We start from the raw sequence: 18560 nt of genomic DNA, 5'->3' as shown, positions 1-18560 counted from the left end.
TGGAACAGCCTGCCATCGGAGGTGGTTCAAGCACCTACACTGAACACCTTCAAGAGTAAATTGGATGCTTATCTTGCTGGGATCCTGTGACCCCAGCTGACTTCCTGCCCTTCGAGCAGGGGGGCTGGACTCGATGATCTTCCGAGGTCCCTTCCAGCCCTAATGCCTATGAAATCTATGAAATATGTATTATATTTATTGTAGACTTTTATTATATAGACTTATATATAGACTTATAATATAACCAGTAACATAGACGTATATAGTATTATACTATTATATACTACAGTGTTATTATAATACTAATAATCATAACTTATAATACCAGTGCTCTGGGCACCTCATGTTGTAATGATTGTGCACGTTTGTAGCTTGTGGAGTGCAACCATCTCTGGTCTGGCTTTAATTTCTTTTAACTTTCCAGTTGGCTTAATCCAGTTCTACTATAGTATCTTTCAGCTAAAAAACAATCCTTGGTCACTGCATATTTCCACTGGAAAAAGCAGCTTTGGAGTTAGCAGTCATTTTCTCTGAATTTCTGGCACTGCAAGCAGTTCTTTCTTCAGGTCTGAAACCAGGTAAATCTGTACCAGGAAAGGGCCTCAGTCCCTCTTCTGAGCTCTAATTCCCTTCTGCCTGGACCCTTTTCCTTGCTGCATGGTATGTACGTGGACACACACACACAAAGCAACGTGCTTCATGCTGGGGAAAAAATACCTCCCTAGCTCCCCCTTGGACCATGGCTGTGGGCTCTTAATACTTGGGGTGGTGTTTTAAGGACCTGCTTTCAGGTTACTGGCTATGTCCCAGTTTGGAAAGTAAACTTTGTGATATAATATTACTGTCTTCACAAATAAAAAAGGGTTTTCAGCCAGGCTTGGCTCTCTGTGAATACTCTGTCCCACCAGGCAGGTCAACTACTGACAAGGTGCTTAGGCTCCGCTGTACCGAAAACTTTAGTGAAGGATGCTTGGGAGGATTGAGGTTTCAGCTGCTCCCTTAATCACATAATCAATAAAATTAATCAAAAATTAAAAGTAATCCAAAACCAATAAAATGTAACTCCCTGCCTCGCTACTCTTGGTCCATGGCTGGTGGCTCTTAGTTGATTGCCCTGTGGCCATGTCTCCACAAATGAAAAAGTTTTGCTTACTTTACTGTAGATCCTGATGCTGCTGCAACCGTCAACTGTTATTATCAGTCTGCTACAACCTTCAGACTGTTATTATCATTATTACTATCAATCACCACTTGGCTACTAACAGCATTGTTTATAAAAACACTGTCTGTACACTAATACAGTGACTATACTATACACTATTTTCTATAGGACACTACACAGTATACACTACTTACTATACCCAACTCAGGTCTGAAACATCGTAGGGAAAAATTCCCTCCCTAGGTCCCTGTTGCCCCACGGCACACTGTGTTTTTCTTGGGCAACCTCCCTCCCTTACACATTGTAATTTTTTAATTGGTGCTGGCCACAAACCCTACTGCTGCGGCCTGTCTCCTTACTGCCCCATGGCTGGGGCCCTCTTATGACCCTGCTTCTGGCTGGGGGAAAGTTCCCCCCATAGGTCCCTCACACCCTGCTTCTTGCTGGGGAAAAAAATCCCTGCTCCCTAGGTCTCTGTTGACCCAGGGATGGGGCCTCTTAGCACCCTGCTTCTGGCTGGAGAAATATTTCCCTCCCTCCATCCCTAGCTGGGACATGGCCTGTAACCAGGAAGGGAGATTCCCTCCCTCCTCCCTAGGCTTTGTGACCAGCAACAATTAAAAAATTACAATATGTGAGGGAGGGGCTCCCTTTTGCCCCATAGCTGTTTGTTGCTATGTCAAAATACATGCACACATATTGCATACATGCACACACTCGGATTTCACATGGTGACAAAAAGCGGGTGCACGTGCACCCCTGGAGAGTGCTGGTGTACCCTCTGATAGGCCATGCTCCCTACTAAAGCGGCGGGCAGGGAGGGCAGGAGGGATCGCCGGTGCTCCCCTTGTGAGTGCCAGCTGGGGAGTGGGAGGGCTGGATGAAATGTCACAGCCACTTCTAGGAACACCGTGGCCGCTTCCCGGTCGGTGCGATTGGCCATGGGGGGACTCCTTCCCCAGCTGCTGATTGGCCGCTGTGGGGCACATACCCCGCCCCCAACCAAGGTGGCACCAGTCACCCATGTGGCAATCCATGCACACTTTCTCCAATCAAGTGACATCTGTGAATCAAAACTCTTCCTCCCACCCCTCTGCTAGTTTACTTGCAATGTTTGCAATGTGTTTATTTAGAAGCAAATGTACAACTACATGTTAAATATCTAATATTAAATACATTATTATTATTCACCACCACTTGACTACCAACAGCATTATTAAAACACTACTGTCTATGTTTTAGCATTTAGATAGTATTTCAATGTATTGTGAATTCCCCAATCAAAATAGATTGCATTTCAATTTATTGTGAAAAACCAAATGACACAAAGAAAAATTGCTGATTTGTACTTGCCTACCTAGGTCCCTCTATCCCCATGGCTGTGGCCTTATTACGCTGCTTTTGGCTGGGGAAAATTACCTTTCTGTCTCCCTTTTGCACCCAGGGCCGGGGCCTCTTATCACCCTGCTTCTGGCTGGGGGAAAATTATTCTTCACCACTTGACTACCAATGGCACTCTTAATTAAAACACTGTCTGTGGACAGTGAAGACCAGTGAAAACCAAAGAACACAAAGAAAAATAATCTCCAACGCTCTTAGTTGAAATATTGTAAGTAGTCAACGCTAGCTATTAACGTCAAGTCATGAGTGACAACAATTGTGATGTTGTCATGTAGAGATGGATTAGTATTGCTTGGGTGGGATCCCTGTGCCAAGGCTTGGGGGCTGCAACCACCCCACCCTATGTTATTTTTTGGCCTTGGGTGGGTGGGTTTGTGTGTTTTCTCAGTGAATGCTTGGATTCATACAAATGTAACTCACTCATGGTTTTGCTATTGAAAAGAAAAATATAAGGGTAAATAAATACAGTAATGGATCGTTGAAAGACAATGATTCCAGTGACTGTCTCCTTTCTTCGGTGAAACTGAGCAAAAATTTGCAAAGCTGTTTCTGAGCTGCTGCAGTAGATGTTGATGAAGACGGGGAGCCACTACCAAGCCCAAATATTAGCGTTATAATACACGGAAGAGTTGCTAATCAAATCACCTCTTTCAAACGTGAAGGAAGGCTCTATGCCTGCTGAAGTATTGCAGCTTGCCACTTTTTTTTCTTGTCTGCTTGCTACTGCGGGTGGTGGTGGTGTGGAAGTGGGGGGGCGGAGATAGTCTTTTTTCTTGCAAAAAATGCTGGCTGCACCCCCAGGCTTGCCTGCATCACTGTACATTGGGATGGAAGGGAATAATACAAGCACTGGACAAGCATCTGACCTTCCATAACAGTTCACCCTGAAACTCTTTCCAGTAATGCCATGATTCCATAAATGCCCCCAAGCAAAGGATCCCCACGCTGTCTGAGGCAGGCGGGCACAGTCATCACCTCTCCCAACCCACTCTACCCACCCCCAAACCACACAATGCCATGCATGTCAATCTCCCCATGAAAGAAAGCATGCCACACATATATACAGACAAAAAAGTTACAAAACTTTATTCAAAAAAGGTGTCACTTTTCTTTTTTTATCAAAAAGGTATAAGTAAAAAAAGTATTTAAATAATAAATAAACTAAAGAAAAATTAAAATAAATAGGAAAACAGAAAAATAGTATAAAAACAAAAAGTCAGGATTTTCCTCCCAGCACCTGTAAAAACAGTATTGTATTACATTATCTATATACAATAACTAAACACTGTTTCCTATATAATTCTCTACAATATCCATCGATCTATCTGTACACTATGCACTATTTAAACAATATCTATTGAGCTCTTTATCTATCTATACACTATCTATAAATCTGTACATTACTTAACTAAACTATACATTATTTTCTATAGGAGATTACATAGTATATGCTAAATAACTTGCTGCTTTTTATCCTTATTGGTCTTGGTCTGTGATTTCCGACCACAAAAGTTTTGTGCAGGGAGGGAAAGAAAGAAGAGGATGGGGTTTTGGACCACAGTCCAAAAACTGCCCTCTTGTCTCCCAGTCCCACCTGCACAGGGTCATTTGGACATTTGGATACTACCTATATATCACCTGAGATGCTGCACATCCTGGGCAGTGGGTCTGGCAGGCAGTGATTGCCTGGACTATTCGCTGTGGTTCTGGAACGGGAATGTCAATTATAAGAAATAGGAACATTTGAAATATTCAAGGAAGTCTTAGGGGTTAGCACACTACAAACTTTTATAGTTGCAAACTTACCATTCTGGTGATGCCGCTGTGCTCGGCAGTTCTGAACACTGCGGTGGGCACAGCAGGCGGGAGGTGTGGGTGCGGGGTACACAAGCATGGGCGCAGGGGCCGGGTTGGACACACTACAGGTGGTGGCACCGGTGGCAAAGGAAGGGCAAAAATTATCAGGGGTAGTATATTACATGCACAGCACTGAGTTGCTCCTCCATGTCTCTTTATTCCAGTCTATAACATTCTGAGCCCACACGCTGCACCATACCCTGACTTACTGTGGTCAGCCATGGAGTAGGAAGGAGGGAGGGGAACCGCCCCAGAATAAAATCACAGCGGCACCTACTGGCTAAAGGCCTGAACTACAGAAATAGCTGGTGGCGAAGGAGAGTAATTACAGGTCTTTGGGTCTACTGTTTGCGCAACAAGACTCGCTAGATAGGGTGAGGTAAGCAGCGGCGATGCAAAATAAAACATGTCCGAGCAGTGCCAAAAATTTAATTTAACGTGCCAAAAAATTTAATTTAATGTGCCAAAAAGACTTTTAAAGCGGTAGGAAAACACGACTGTGCAAACACAAACGCAGTTGCAGTAACGTAAATGGGAAAGGTCATGGGCGTGTACAAATGCCCAAGGATGCCTGCAGAGCCCTGTGGCAGGAGAGATGTTAAATGCATCTGTGCGTTTGTGTGGGAGAGGGAGGTAACTCACAGTGCTACAGCCCTCCTCCTGTTAGTTTTCTTAGCAATTTTAGGTATTATTTGGATCCTTCAGTAACTCCCTCCCCCCTGTCCTCATCTCAGTATTTCTAGTTTTTCTTTCCTGTTACAGGTAGTTTGGGTACAGGATGGGACAGGACACCCGTCATTGTTAACAAACTGTCATGGCAGTTTTGACTCTGAAATACCCTGTGAAGCAGTCTAGGCCAGGGGTCAGCAACCCCCTGCATATGTGCCAGACCATGGCATGTCAGGCCACATTGCTCGGCATACCACAGCTGGCCTGGGCTCTGGATAGCAGCTGCTGGGCCACAGAGCCCAGACTGCTTGAAGCAGGCAGCCAAGAGGCCGCGAGCCCTTCTGCAAGCAACCCTGGGCTCCATGTCTGGCAGCAGCTGTCCAGAACCTGGGCTGGTTGCAGCCAGGAGCCTGCAAACAACTGCACCAGGCTCTGGATCCCAAGCTGGGCTCTGTGGTGGTGGTGGCTGCATGCGCACCTTAGGGCAGATGGCCCGGAAGGCACATGGGGTAGTGCAACACTGGCCCCTCCCCTGCCTTCTGCCTGGAGGCTTGCATGCAGCTGCTGCTGCCATGGAACTGGTGCCAGTGCTCTGGAGACCGGTCCAGCTGTTTGCCCAGAGCCTGGGATGAGAGGGCTGTGGCTTTGGAGTAAGGGGCACCAGGGGTTGGGGGACTGTGGGCCAGGAGTGCAGGGCAGCAGCAGGGCTGTGGTTTGGGAGTGAGGGGCAGGGCATGGGCATATCACTGCCCACCACAATCATGTTATTCCCCACCCCCAAAACAGGTGTCCTCTTTTTTGAAATTAGAATATAGTAACCCTAGTTTATCATCAATACCTATTTGAGTTAAAGGCACTTTTACATGTGATAAAGGATCTTTTTTTAAGATAAATTATTTGCAGTCTCTTTCAAAAGGGCAGCCGTATATGCATTGACTGCATTGATGCCAATTCTTCTGAGAGCTCAACATTTTCAGTGATTCTTCAAATGAAAATCAACAACTGGCCTGTGTCTTCGACATCACAACTGTCATTGAGTGTCAATGCAAAGTATGAGAAATCATTATCTTACTTTTCAACTGCTAGTGCACGTTTTCAGAGATATCTTAAATATGTCTCACAATAGTACTCCTTGACAAGCTAACATTTGCAAACTGCTTTTTCTTGTCTGGACACAAATTTGTAGCAAACTTAAGTATACATTCCTTTACAAAGTCTCCATGGGAGAATGGCTTGCTCCTCTTGGTGATTGTGTGCAACCTCATAACTTGTTCTCATAATTCCATCCTGTGCTGCCAATGCTTCTGTGAAAAACTTTGTTCTTTCTGCATTGCAGCAACCATCTCCTCTGCCTCCTTTGTTTTTTCTTGGGCTGACAATTTTTCATATTTGGACGCATGCTTGGTCTCAAAATGCTGATTCAAATTGTATTCTTTGAATACAGCTACACTTTCTTTGCAAATTAATCACACAGCTTTTCCACCTACTTCAGTAAAAAAAAAATTTAGAGGTCCATTCCTTGTTCAATATTTGGCATTCAGCCTCTACCTTCCTCTTCTCTGATGTGCTCATATGCAGATTATTCTTCTGTGGAGTGGTGAGATTAGGGAAGTAAGTATCATTAAAAAAATCCATTTACATTTTTCTAAGTTTGTCACTTAACCATAACATGTCTTAGGGCACTGCCCTTGCCCTGGTCTCTGCCCTTACCAGTCATGTAGATGTCCTTGTTATAACAGCTGCCCAGGTGATTGGGGGAACTTGGTAGGTGTGCCAGTAACTGCAGTAGGAGCATTGGGACTATGTACCTACCAGGGCCCAGTCCACCCCAGGTTGCCCACGGCTCCAATGGCAAGCAGTTCCTCAATACAAGGCCTGCATAGCACAGCAAGGAGCCAGCCCCTCCTGTCCTGTTCTGGTTGCAGCAGCCAGTTGCCAGCTGCAAGCCTGGACCTGCATGTGGGGCAAGGAGCCAGCCAGGGCCAGCCTGGCAGCACCTGGATCCCAGCTACAAGGTTGGGACCTCATGGCCAGGCCCATCCCCTCCCAGCAAGGGATCCTAGCTGCAAGGCAGGGGCTGGCACCCCACAGCACAGCCTGCCCTTCTCCTCACCTGCACGGCAGGACCCGGCTTAGCCCCTCTTACCAGCAGAAGCTAGCCCAACCTCCCTTCCCATCACCAGCACTGGTCACCAGATCTGTCCCACAAGACAGGACCCATCCCACCCCATCAGGCCCCAAGCGGCAAAAGCTGGCCAACCCCCACACCTTTCCCCTCACTGGCGCCAGCATCACCTGGCCCATCCCAGCCGCCCCCCCGCCGCGGCATGGCAGAAGCTAGCCCAGGCCCAGGTTCCCCTCACGGTGCTGGCTTGGCCCTCTCCAATGCTTCAGGATCTGTCCCATCACAAATCGCAGGCAGTTCAGCCATGACTTTCCTTCCTCAATGCCGGCCTGGCCGGTCCCGTCCCATCCTGGCCCGTCCCAAGCAGCATTGGGCCAACGCTGGCCTAGCTGTGGCTTCCCCGCGTGTTGCTGGGGATAGGACAAGCCCAGATGGAGTGGCACGTGGCTCAGCTGCACCTTCCCCTACTTGCGCCGGCTGGTCTCAAGCAGCAGTAGGCTCCGCCACCATTTTTCCCGGCTGGTGCCGAGCTGGCCTGGCCCATCTCAGCCTGAGCAGCTTGCTGTCGAAACTGGCTTCCCCACGGCTGCTGGAGATGGGACGAGCCTGGCTGGGTCGGCACCAGCCACCAGAAGTGGTGGCTGAGCCATGTCCGGCTCAGGATGGGATGAGCCTGGCTGGAGTGGCACGTGGTTCAGCTGCACCGGCCAGTCCCAAGCTACTTGCTGGTCCCAATCAGCAGGAGGTTCCACCGCTGCTTTTCCTGGCCTGTGCCGTGCTGGCAGGGCCTGCCCGGTCCCCATATGGCATGCTGCTGAAGCTGGCCTCTGTGCGTGCTGCTGTGGACGGGACAAGCCCGGCTGGGGCAGCACTGGCCAGCAGAAGCAACGGCTGAGTCGTGTGCCGCTTGGGACCGGCCCAGGAGCAGCTTTCCCTCCCCAGTGCCAGTCCAGCTCAGCCCAGCCAAAGCTGCATGTGGCAAAACAATGGCTTCCCCTTACCTCAGCTGGCCTGGTCCTGCCAGTCCCAAGTGGCACACAGCTCGGCTGCCACCTCTCCTCCCTGGTGCCAACCCGGTCCAAGCTGCATGTGGCAAAGCTTGCCCAGCTGCTTCTTCCCTTCCCCAGTGCCGGCTCAGTCTGGCCCAGCCCGAGTGGCACAACGCGGAGAAAGCCTGCCCAGCAGCCATTTTCCTGGGCTTACCTTTAGGGCAGGATCCTTTCCAGTCCTGTGCAGCAAACCAGAAGCTGGCCCTCCTTCCCCTCACCAGTGCCACAGGACCTGGCCTTTGAAGGGTCTCTATGGGCTGCAGGGAAGTGCTTGGCGGCCCCGAGCTGTATTTTGCCTGCCCCTGGCTTATGGACTTCAGCTGTTGCTAACTATAGTTAGCAGACAAAACTACTACAGTGTGTGTGTGCGTGCATGCGCATGTGCGCGCGCGTGTGAGAGAGAGATTTAGGGACTGATACCTATGAGATTGGAGCTGGGTAGAAAGGGTACTGTGTGATTGAGAGGTTTGTTTTGAAAAGAGCCATGCTGGGGTTGGCCAAAATGTACCTCCCCTTCCCTAACCAAAATTTTGGATCAAATTTCAACATGATTCTAAATGGCTGCAGTTGACAACGGAAGTTTTGAACAGAAGAATGACGTGTAAGTTTGCTGATGCTCAACACAACTGGTCTTTCACTTCCTCTCAGATATTGGTTAGATACTTCAGCCACATGTTCTCTCACTTAAGTGAGGTATTAGTTCAAGTATTTCAGCCACAGAGCCATTCCAGAGCAATGTTTCTTTTCATCTTCCCTCCCTCTGTTTTGATGTAATTGCAGGCAGGAAATAAAGGTTGAGTTCCTATTGCCTGGCCAGTACATAGTAGAAAATTAAAATAGTAAGGGACTAATTAAGCAACGCAAAACAAACAAAACAGCAAAATTCAGCACTGCAAGAAATGCCTACACAGTGCTAAGATGCAGTGTTAGCCACTGTTCGGGTCCTTGTTTCATAACAATGTCACTTTAAAATTCACAAAGGTAATACAAATTCCCTAGGCTCCTTGTTAATAGTAATGTCTCTGCTGAGCAATGCCACTTCACCAAATAGCTCCAGTAATCTGAGTATAAAAAGATGAAACATTGCTGGATACTGTGAGGCCTGGTCAAAGATTTTTGTGGGTGATTTCTTTTATTGGACCAACTGTTAAGGGAAAGCTGACCTGAATAGTGTCTCTCTGGAACAATTAGTCTCTTTCAGAAGATTTCTCTATCAAGCATGAGGAACATGACTGCTATCTATTGCTTTCTTTAAAACTAAAAGGAGGGGGGACAAAGCAAAACCACAATTGTACCTTTTTGACCATTGGAAGACCAAAAGAGCAAGAAGAGCTTGATCTAAAGTCCATTAAAACCAGTGTGAGTGTTTTGAATCATGTCATTTGGCTTTGCCTGAGGGCTAACTGATATGTGATTAAGGGTGCAAACAGAAGTTACATTTATCACATGACTGGCCCCCTGAAAGCACTCTATAGCCATGCAAGGACACATGTGCATGGCCGCAGACCATTTTAGAAGTGGCTGAGCATGTGACAAATTAAGCCTCATCAAATGAGGGATCAGATGAAGGTGCTCCACTTTGGAGCGACTTAGGAAACTTCTGTTAACTAGGATCAGTCTGTTGCACCACTCCCAGTGTTGTCTGCATGAAGGGAGGGAAAGCAAGCTGTGGGCTAGTATTTACCCAATCTGAGCTGGAGGATGAGGGCAGGTTGATTGGATCCCTCCTGCCTCAAGCCCTCTAGCTCTTCCTCCTCCAGCTCAGGCCTGGCAAACCCCAGCCCTCAGCTTGTTCCCCTCCCCTTCTCCCCACCTGCTTCCTGAAGACAGCACCAGATTTGGGTGGGGGCAGGCAGGGCTAGGGAAGAGAGGCTGCAGGCAGGCTCCTCCACTCTATCAGCTCCAAAGCAGAGTTTGATTCCCTACAACCCTGACCCAAGAGATTAATGTCTATTGGGATGGGGGGGACAGGACACTCTAACTCATGGTACTTTATGTAAAGTGCCACGAGTTAGAGCAGGGGCTTGCATGTCTGTCAGCACCCTAAATGTAACCACATGTTAAACATGCCCATTGTTGTTGGATGAATAGGGGATATTTATAAAAGGGAAGAATCAAGGATGATTTGGAATATATGTGATAATTTGCCATGAATACTTCAGATGAACAGAGGATAGAGCTTGCCTATGAGCTACTTTCTCATCACCATTTATGTTCTTTCTCTGAAATTCTTAACATTTTAAATGGAGAAGTTCCTTGGTGTATGTATATGTGTATATATAGTAACAACCTTAATTTAATTTTTGTCAACTTTCATAATTATTTGGCATAAAAGAAATGAAGGCTAGGGGAACATTCTCCTTATTTTCCCTTTTCAACTTAAATATCCAAATCTTTTGTAAATTGACCCAAGTATGATAGCCCTGTTATCAAGTCCTGAAGCAACTATAGTATTATATATTCTAACATTTATACGACCAAGGCCTAACATAGCCTTCAAAGACGAAGTGAAAAGGAAGAGCTAGAGAAGAAAATAAAGGTGGAAAATTGAACAGCACCAATTACAAATGATACAGCAGAGGTGAAAGAAAATCCTGGTTTTACACCTGGCAAATTTCACAGCAGTGTTATAGTGGCTCCAGAGCTACAAAGATAAAATCCTTCTGGTGCACAAGCAGTGAAACTTTCCAGGATAAGTTCATTATTTTTCACTGCCTTCCACTTTGGGTACTCATCTGCAAGAGGAATGCTAACTAGAAAACATTATCCTCATTTTGTAGCATCATAGGCAAGTGCAAATAGCTTTTATTTAAAGTCTTCGAGCTGCACAGGACATTTCTGTGTCGGTGACAACAGTGCTGGGCGCAGAGAAAACCCTCCGGCCTCTCCCCGCAGCAAGAGCCGCCTACGGGGCAAAGAGGCGCGCAGCACCGCCTGAAGGAAGGGTGAGACACCAACCTTTCTGCGCATGCGCCGCCGGTTGTGAGCTCTTCACCCCTTGCAGCTGTTCACAGTCTGGAGGAGGGGAAGGGAGAAACGTCACTTGGCAATCAACCCTCCCGAGAGCCCGCCTTTAGGCATATTGCGCATGCGCCCTAAGCGAGTACTGTCTTCTGCCGCAAAGCGGCAGCGGGCGGAAAATTGGCTTCTGTGTCCCCTTCCCGCCCTTCTATGTTTACGACGAAACGTTTCGCTTTACAGCCTCCACGCCCAGTTTTGCTGAGATTAGCTAGGCGCGTGTGAGTGACGACGTCGGAAGTAGCCGGCAGCGCGAGGAGGGCGGCCACGTGGGGCGCGTGCCGGTGAGTGATGGCGCTCGGCTTTGGTCCGGGGACCCCCAGCCCTTCCCCGTCCGTCCCGCGCCTGTCCACCTCCCCGGGCAACGGCGCCAGTGGCCTCAGGAGGGGCCCCTCTCCCCCGGGGGGGGGGAGCTACGGGACCAGCTGCCCACTGTCCCCTGGTAGAGTTGCAAATCCAGGCCTCTCGCCTCTTGTCTTTCCTGGGCCCTCAGCGCTACAGGCTCACTGCCCCGCTCCTGGTTGTCACTGCCAGAGAGACAGACCTGCCTCCTGGGACACCCATGGCTGCCTCGGCACCTGTTTTGTTAAATCGCCCTGTCTCCACTTGCCCCATTCCTTGCATTGCACAAACATGTTTGCTTAGCATCGTTTCCCACAGTTGAGAATAAAGCGTGTGGGCATGTGCACATGTAAATACATCCCTCCTTGTTTTATGCAGTTCTGCTGGGAGATCAGCCAGAATCCCTTGCACAAAATGGCAGGACAAGCTTATTTCATACCCGACCTAGTAATGCCAAAAGAAACAATTTAAACAATTTTGAAATGACACACCAGGGTCATGTTAGGTCATTCGTATCCCTTGTTCTTCCTCATCTGTTTGCTACACATGGCTGTCGCGGTAGCTTTAATTTTAGCTGATTGACCAGCCAGGACGTTGTGAAGGTTCAGACTGTGCGAGTTGGGGACAGGAGGAAGGGGAGAGATGTGAGAAGGGGCACACCTGTAAAACCAGACCTGGGAATGTGTAGCGGGGAGAGGATTTGAAATGTGGGCCCCGTTTTAGTCAGGGAACAGAAGAGTTGACCAAGCGTTCAATCTGCAAGCCAGAGTGAAACTTTACCTTATAAAGCAAATAAGAAGTGATGTGCCCTTTGGTTTTGTATTTAATTGGTATTTTTCCTCATCCCAATTTAACAGGTAGCGCAAATGTCTTTTCGAGGGGGAGGAGGTAGAGGTCGAGGAGGAAGAGGGGGCTTCAATCGTGGCGGAGGAGGGGGCTTCAATCGTGGCGGAGGAGGGGGCTTCAATCGTGGCGGAGGAGGGGGCTTCAATCGTGGCGGACGAGGTGGCTTTGGACGGGGAGGTGGACGCGGAGGCTTCAACAGAGGATATGACCAAGGACCACCAGAAAGCGTAGTTCGTAAGTTATCCCAAGAGCCATGTTTGTTTTAAGTTGGGATGAGAGTTCCAGGTTTCACTGCAGATCTAAAAAAATAAATTTTAATGCAGTTTTGGGAGAGTTCATGCATCCCTGTGAAGATGACATTGTTTGTAAATGTACGACGGAAGAAAACAGAGTGCCTTATTTCAATGCACCCGTATACTTGGATAACAAAGAGCAGATCGGCAAAGTGGATGAAATATTCGGACAGCTACGAGACTTTGTATCCTTCAGAAGTACGCTATTTGTGTTTGTGTCAGTTATTAAATAAGGTGGTCCTGTGATTTTTAACAATAGGTTGTCTTGTCTATGTATGAGAGATTTACTAGTTAAACGTGTGTAATTATGCAGGTGTATTTAAACTGATGAGAGTTTATACTAGAGTATCTCTCAGTATAGAAGCTTGGCATGCTTTTGTTCTTGGTTTAGCTTAGACTTTGTATAAAGCAACATAGGTGAGAATTAGTGTGCATCTGTAAGTGGAGTCTCTTGTTCTGGGTATTGTTAATAACAGTGAGTTGTCCTATGGTTTTCTCAGTTCATAAACACTCAACCACCCCTACTCCTACCTTCTCCCAGAGAACTGCAACTGATGTGTACAGTACTTAGGTATCTGAATTTCAGGCATTGGTGATAATGAGAGTTAAGTTTGGGCTGAAGTCATTTGCCACTAAGTGAATAACTTGGGGAAAAATTTCCTGACTTTGGTTTCTCGCCTGTTCCATGTCTTTTACTTCCTTATCTTTTCCTCTGTGAAGTTAAGGATTACTGCCTATTTGACCATCTTAAAAGTGATCATTAATGAGGCAATAGTTTTCTTATATCTGTACTTTAGAATTGTAATGTCATTGCATTAAATGCCATTGCATTAAAATACTGTGTTCAAGAAGCTATGCCGTGTGTGTGTTACACATTATTATGGTATTCCAAATGGTAGTGACTCTAGGATGGGTACTTCTTGTTTCATTTATTGCTGTTTATGTTATTTGTAAGAGGCAGAAAGAAGGTTTGGTAAACAGAAGAATAAACAACAAAAGCAAGTTTGACAGGCTTCTCCTTTCTCAGTATGACTATTAAATCTTCTCCCTACTTTCTCACTTAGCACAGCTGCTCAATGTTAAACTTTTACGTATATTTGAAAATCAGAAAACATGGACTTGAGTCCATATTTAGCTTCCAGATTTTTGGCCCTCATTGTGGGGATGTTGACCTGAATGTAACTTGCTGATTCACTTTTTCTTCTTCAGGATTATATTTGAATTTTCTTTTGATAAAAAGCACATTCCTAAGGAAGAAGTGAACTGAGCTGATTTTGTAGTTCATTACTCCTCCTTTGTCTCAGACAAGTTAAAAGCCTACATTACAGGATAGCACTCAAATTTGTGGTTTTGTAGTTGCATTTAAGCTTTTCTGATGAATTTTTATTGCTATGTTGTTAAAGTTTAAAACACAGAATGGAGAAAATGTAGTTACAGTAATGAGAGGTATTGCTTGGGATAGTAGCAAGTGATATTTGAATAGTTAACCTACAAATAAAATCAGTGCCTATCCATTTCTTGAGATAAATTATAATTGAAGTTACTTTTTAATATAGTCCTTAAAGAAAGTCTCAGTACTTTTCAGTTAAGTTGTCAGAGAACATGAAAGCCTCCTCGTTCAAAAAATTACAAAAGGTGAGTTTATTTTAAGATGCAGTAAAACATGTATTCAATGAGTGATTAGAATTCCATTTTACAAATGTTTTCATAATTTGTATTCTGAAATTTTTGGTACTGCACAATTTGGATAATCCATACCACAATTAAAAAAAAATGATATTGTTTAATTAGGACATTTTAAAATACTGTAAGCAACTTTGTATTGTGCATTTGTTTAAGAAACACTTTAGTGTCACTTTGGAAATTTACTTCTCTTGTTACATGAAACTGTGTAATCCACCTTCTTTCATATGCTAATTTCTGTAATTTTTAGTTCTCCGATAAACTTTTCCAGGCTCCTAAAAACATTGTATCCACCCTTATTCTCTGCTTTCACAAGGATTTTGTTCCCCTGTTAACAGAAGAAGAAAATCTTCACTTTGAAACCTTACTCTGCTTTCTTAATTGGAAACCTTTATCTTTCTGAAGGCCATTTTCAAATATTTTGTCCATGTTATGTAGCTCTTTGCAAAGAAAGAACTTAAAATTGATAACATAAAGAAAAGATTAAGCTCAAATTATGCTTGTATGCAAGTGAGAGAGAGATGTTAAATATTAGGTTTCTTTGGCATTCCTAAAGCCTAACAGTGCTGTTTTTCTTCCAGTTTTATATTGACCCAGCAAAGTTGCTGCCCTTACAAAGGTTTTTACCTAGACCTCCTGGAGAGAAAGGACCTCCAAGAGGTGGTAGAGGAGGACGTGGAGGAGGAAGAGGAGGTGGCAGGGGTGGAGGAGGTCGAGGTGGAGGTAGGTTTCTGTCAAGTAAACAGTTTCTGTAATTATTTTGTTAATACCTACAGCCAATCAAACACTCACATGAGCAGTTGCTTTGTTGGCATGTTTTTAAAAATACATAGAAGACTTGTAAAAGCTGTATTTCATACCCTGATATCTGTCATATCCATAGCCAGCTGTAACTGAATGTAGGGACCTTCTGAAGTCCTGGGATCACATGGGCAGGCCTAGGTCCCTCCACAGCTGAAAGCCTCTTTCTTCTAGGTTCTGGGGAAGGGCCACAGATCCAGCACTCTAAAAACTTGTGTGTACAAGGCAGAATAATCAAATGTAAAGGCCATGAAGTTGAAAAAAGCTTGTTGAATATCAGGGAAAACTTTGTTGCAGGAAGGTCTTCTATACTCCTGAAAGTAGTAGCAGATGCTCTATTTTGCAATAAAGCCTAGACTGAACAGTATCCTTGATAAATGGAACTGAATGAACTGTTAGAGGTTTTCCACCTCTGCTATAAAAATGTAACTTTAGCTGCTTCCCAGAAAGATTGAAACTAGTTCTTCATTAAAAGCCTGATTTTTATTTTTTTTTCCTTCTGTTGAATGGGTGTGTACCATCCCCAAAAGAAGAATTCTAAAACATTTTATTGTGCATTCCTTCTAAGTAACAGCTTTTGGAGATACTTTGTAAAACATCATTTTTAAAGTTAGGACTTTGAAATTTTAATTTTTTTTTTTTTAAGATTCTAACATGTTTTGGATTTTGTGATTGTTGCGTCTTCCCATGAAGAAGGGTGTTTGTGCCTGAAAGCTTGCAAAGAACACTTTTTCCAATTCTTTGGTTGTTATAATAAAATATATCACATCTACCCAAAGCACCTTGTTTGCCTTAGTCTAGAAACTTTATAAATTAGCTTTGTATTCCATGAATACTTTCTAGTATTTTGGGGTAGTAAGGAACAAAAGGAACCCAGGAAGGGACTGGAGGTATTACCTTGAGAAAGAGGAGTAGGGCGTGGCACTATACATTCTGGTAATGCTGATGACGCTTGTTGCAAATTTTTCATGTGGAGGCTGTTTGTTGCATTCTTTTGTGTATACTGGTGTCTTAAAACTTAATTTCTACTTCCAGGTGGCTTCAGAGGAGGAAGAGGTGGTGGAGGCTTCAGAGGAGGAAGAGGCGGTGGTGGAGGTTTCAGGGGTAAGTGGGCTAGAGTGTAAGTCAGGGTGTAAAAAGTAGTTCAGAATATCTAAATCCATTATTAAGTATTAACAGTGTACTTTTCTGTTGCTTGTTTTTCAAGGAAGTATACATTTGCACTAGATTTATGAAAAAAATAAGTAGTCTGTGCATCGTGGTAGGTGCTCTAAAGTCTAAATTTCTCTTTTCCGTGTTATTTAAAACAGTGAGGTATCAGGACAAATAGTTTAGTACAAATAAGAGTGGATTTTACAGTATATGGGTTTGTTTTTACATTTATGTGCAGACACTACATAATGAAAACAAACAGTGCTTCAAGTAAAACCAAAATGTGAATTACTCGGTACATATTTTTCTCTTTTTCAAAATAGGCAGAGGACGTTAAAAATGGACCTTCAGGTTACTGGCTTACAATATGATCCATAGAAGTGAAGAGCAAGAGGAATTTTCTAGACATCATCAAAATAGTGAAACATTAGCAATTGCTGTTGTGAGTAATGGATACCTAACAACGATGAAGAGGAATGGGTCACTGATGAATTGGGGAAGCTCTTGATTCTTCACTTGGAATATACTTGACATTTTTTTTAAAGCTGCCTTAAGCAGTTTTTTATATTTTTACATCCTTCATTTCTTACAGACTGTTTTAGTTAATGTGTGACTTCATGTTGAAGTTGAAAGAAAATGATATACTGAACAAGTAAAAAGAAACTGCAGTTTCACTAAATGTAAAGATACAAGCTGTATTTCCAGAACTGAAGTCTTATTCTTCCTGTCTTTTTTTTATTGTTGAATCTCTCAGTGCTTGTTTTCTACAGAGTACATTTTTAAATAGTCATATTTTAAAATGGGAAGGATCTTTGGGGAATATTAAGAAATATGTAATTTGATTTGTATAAATGTGTCGGTAACACCTTTTGGGAAAGCCATTTCTTTAACAAGTCATTCATGGTAAATATCCATTACTTTTTTATTGGTCACCTAAACATAAATGCTGAAATGGATGAGAGAGGTCTGTTCTTGGCTCTCTTTGTTTTTTGTTTTTTTTAAATGTTCAGGTTGGCAGAAGCAGTGGCATTGCAGCATTATGTCATTTAGAAATACTTGATGGTAGTACAGTAGAAGAAGTGTTACTAGATTTGCCCATTACTTTGCTGTGTGCTTATTTATTAGGGGTACATTTCTAGGGTCTTTGTAATTCTATCAATGTGTTACTTGTGGTTTCTATGTGGAGCTGTATTTCCCTTCTGTAAGTCCTCACTCCCAATGGATCCATCTTGCAGGACTCAGTTTCAATGGGGCTGGGTTCCTCCTGCCACCAAATCAGTCAAATGTGTGCACGCGCACGTGCACACACACTAATGTGGCATGCCTGATCTGGCAGGGTTGATTAGCATGTACAAGCTGGCACCCTTGTGTGCCAGGAATCAGTTCGTTAGGGCAACAGTAAAATGTAGTCGAACATAAGCACACAGTGAGCAGAATACTTCTGAATCAGGCTGGGTGTCTAGCCAACACCCTTGTGGGCCAGCATTCAGTTTATTAGGGCATGTCTGAGCCAAACTGGGTCAATCAGCCTATACAAGCTGATCCCCTTATGTGTCTTAAACTCAGCACGTCCCAATATTTTGCTCTAACTGTCCTAGTACTGGTAGCCTCTTGATGAGCAAACCCCATGGTATTTTTTTGGGTTTTACAGGGATCTTTGGCTTAGGTAAAGGAAGTGTTGCTGCAGAGCAAGCGGGGAAGGGGAAGTAGAGAAGGAAAAATTCAGCTAGTTACCACCAGTTTTACTATAAAAATTATTTATTGCTAAGTGTATGAGATTTATGATGGTACTAGTAGTAGACATGCAAGGGAAAACAAAAGCAATTACAATATTACCCTGGTTTAATTGAGTATTTGGGGAAACCTGGCTCAAGCTTAACTAATAAAATTCAAGTTCAGAAAGCTATGCCTAGAGAGAAGAAGAAAGAGGGAGAAAGAGAGCGAGAGCTGGGATCTCACCATTCCAAGGCACTTGGGTGGTTTGTTGATGGGCAAAGTTCCTAGCATGATCGTTGAAGGTTAAATAGGCGACCAGAAAGAGACTATCTGTTTATCCCAGCTTCCTGAGAACAACAGCAGATGGTGTCAGAGAGATTTCTCCCTCTTGAAGCACACTATTCGCTGCTTTACAGCTTTCTTGTCTTCTTAGTCCAGCCTCTTCA

At 44.5% G+C, this 18560-nt stretch overlaps 1 protein-coding gene across 1 annotated transcript; it reads left to right on the top strand.

Moving 5' to 3' along the window:
- The first annotated feature begins 11336 nt into the window (after positions 1–11336).
- GAR1 (GAR1 ribonucleoprotein) lies at positions 11337–17359 on the top strand. Its single transcript, XM_019534107.1, is given in 8 exon segments — positions 11337–11429; positions 11431–11565; positions 12481–12703; positions 12793–12947; positions 14338–14397; positions 15027–15168; positions 16282–16350; positions 16722–17359. Coding segments are annotated over 8 exon segments (876 nt in total). The 5' UTR covers positions 11337–11351; the 3' UTR covers positions 16736–17359.
- Positions 17360–18560: the final 1201 nt, after the last annotated feature.

This window comes from Crocodylus porosus, unplaced genomic scaffold (assembly GCF_001723895.1).
Source record: "Crocodylus porosus isolate Cpor-Errol unplaced genomic scaffold, CroPor_comp1, whole genome shotgun sequence".
NCBI lineage: Eukaryota > Metazoa > Chordata > Crocodylia > Crocodylidae > Crocodylus > Crocodylus porosus.
This window is presented reverse-complemented; position numbering and strand designations above follow the sequence as displayed.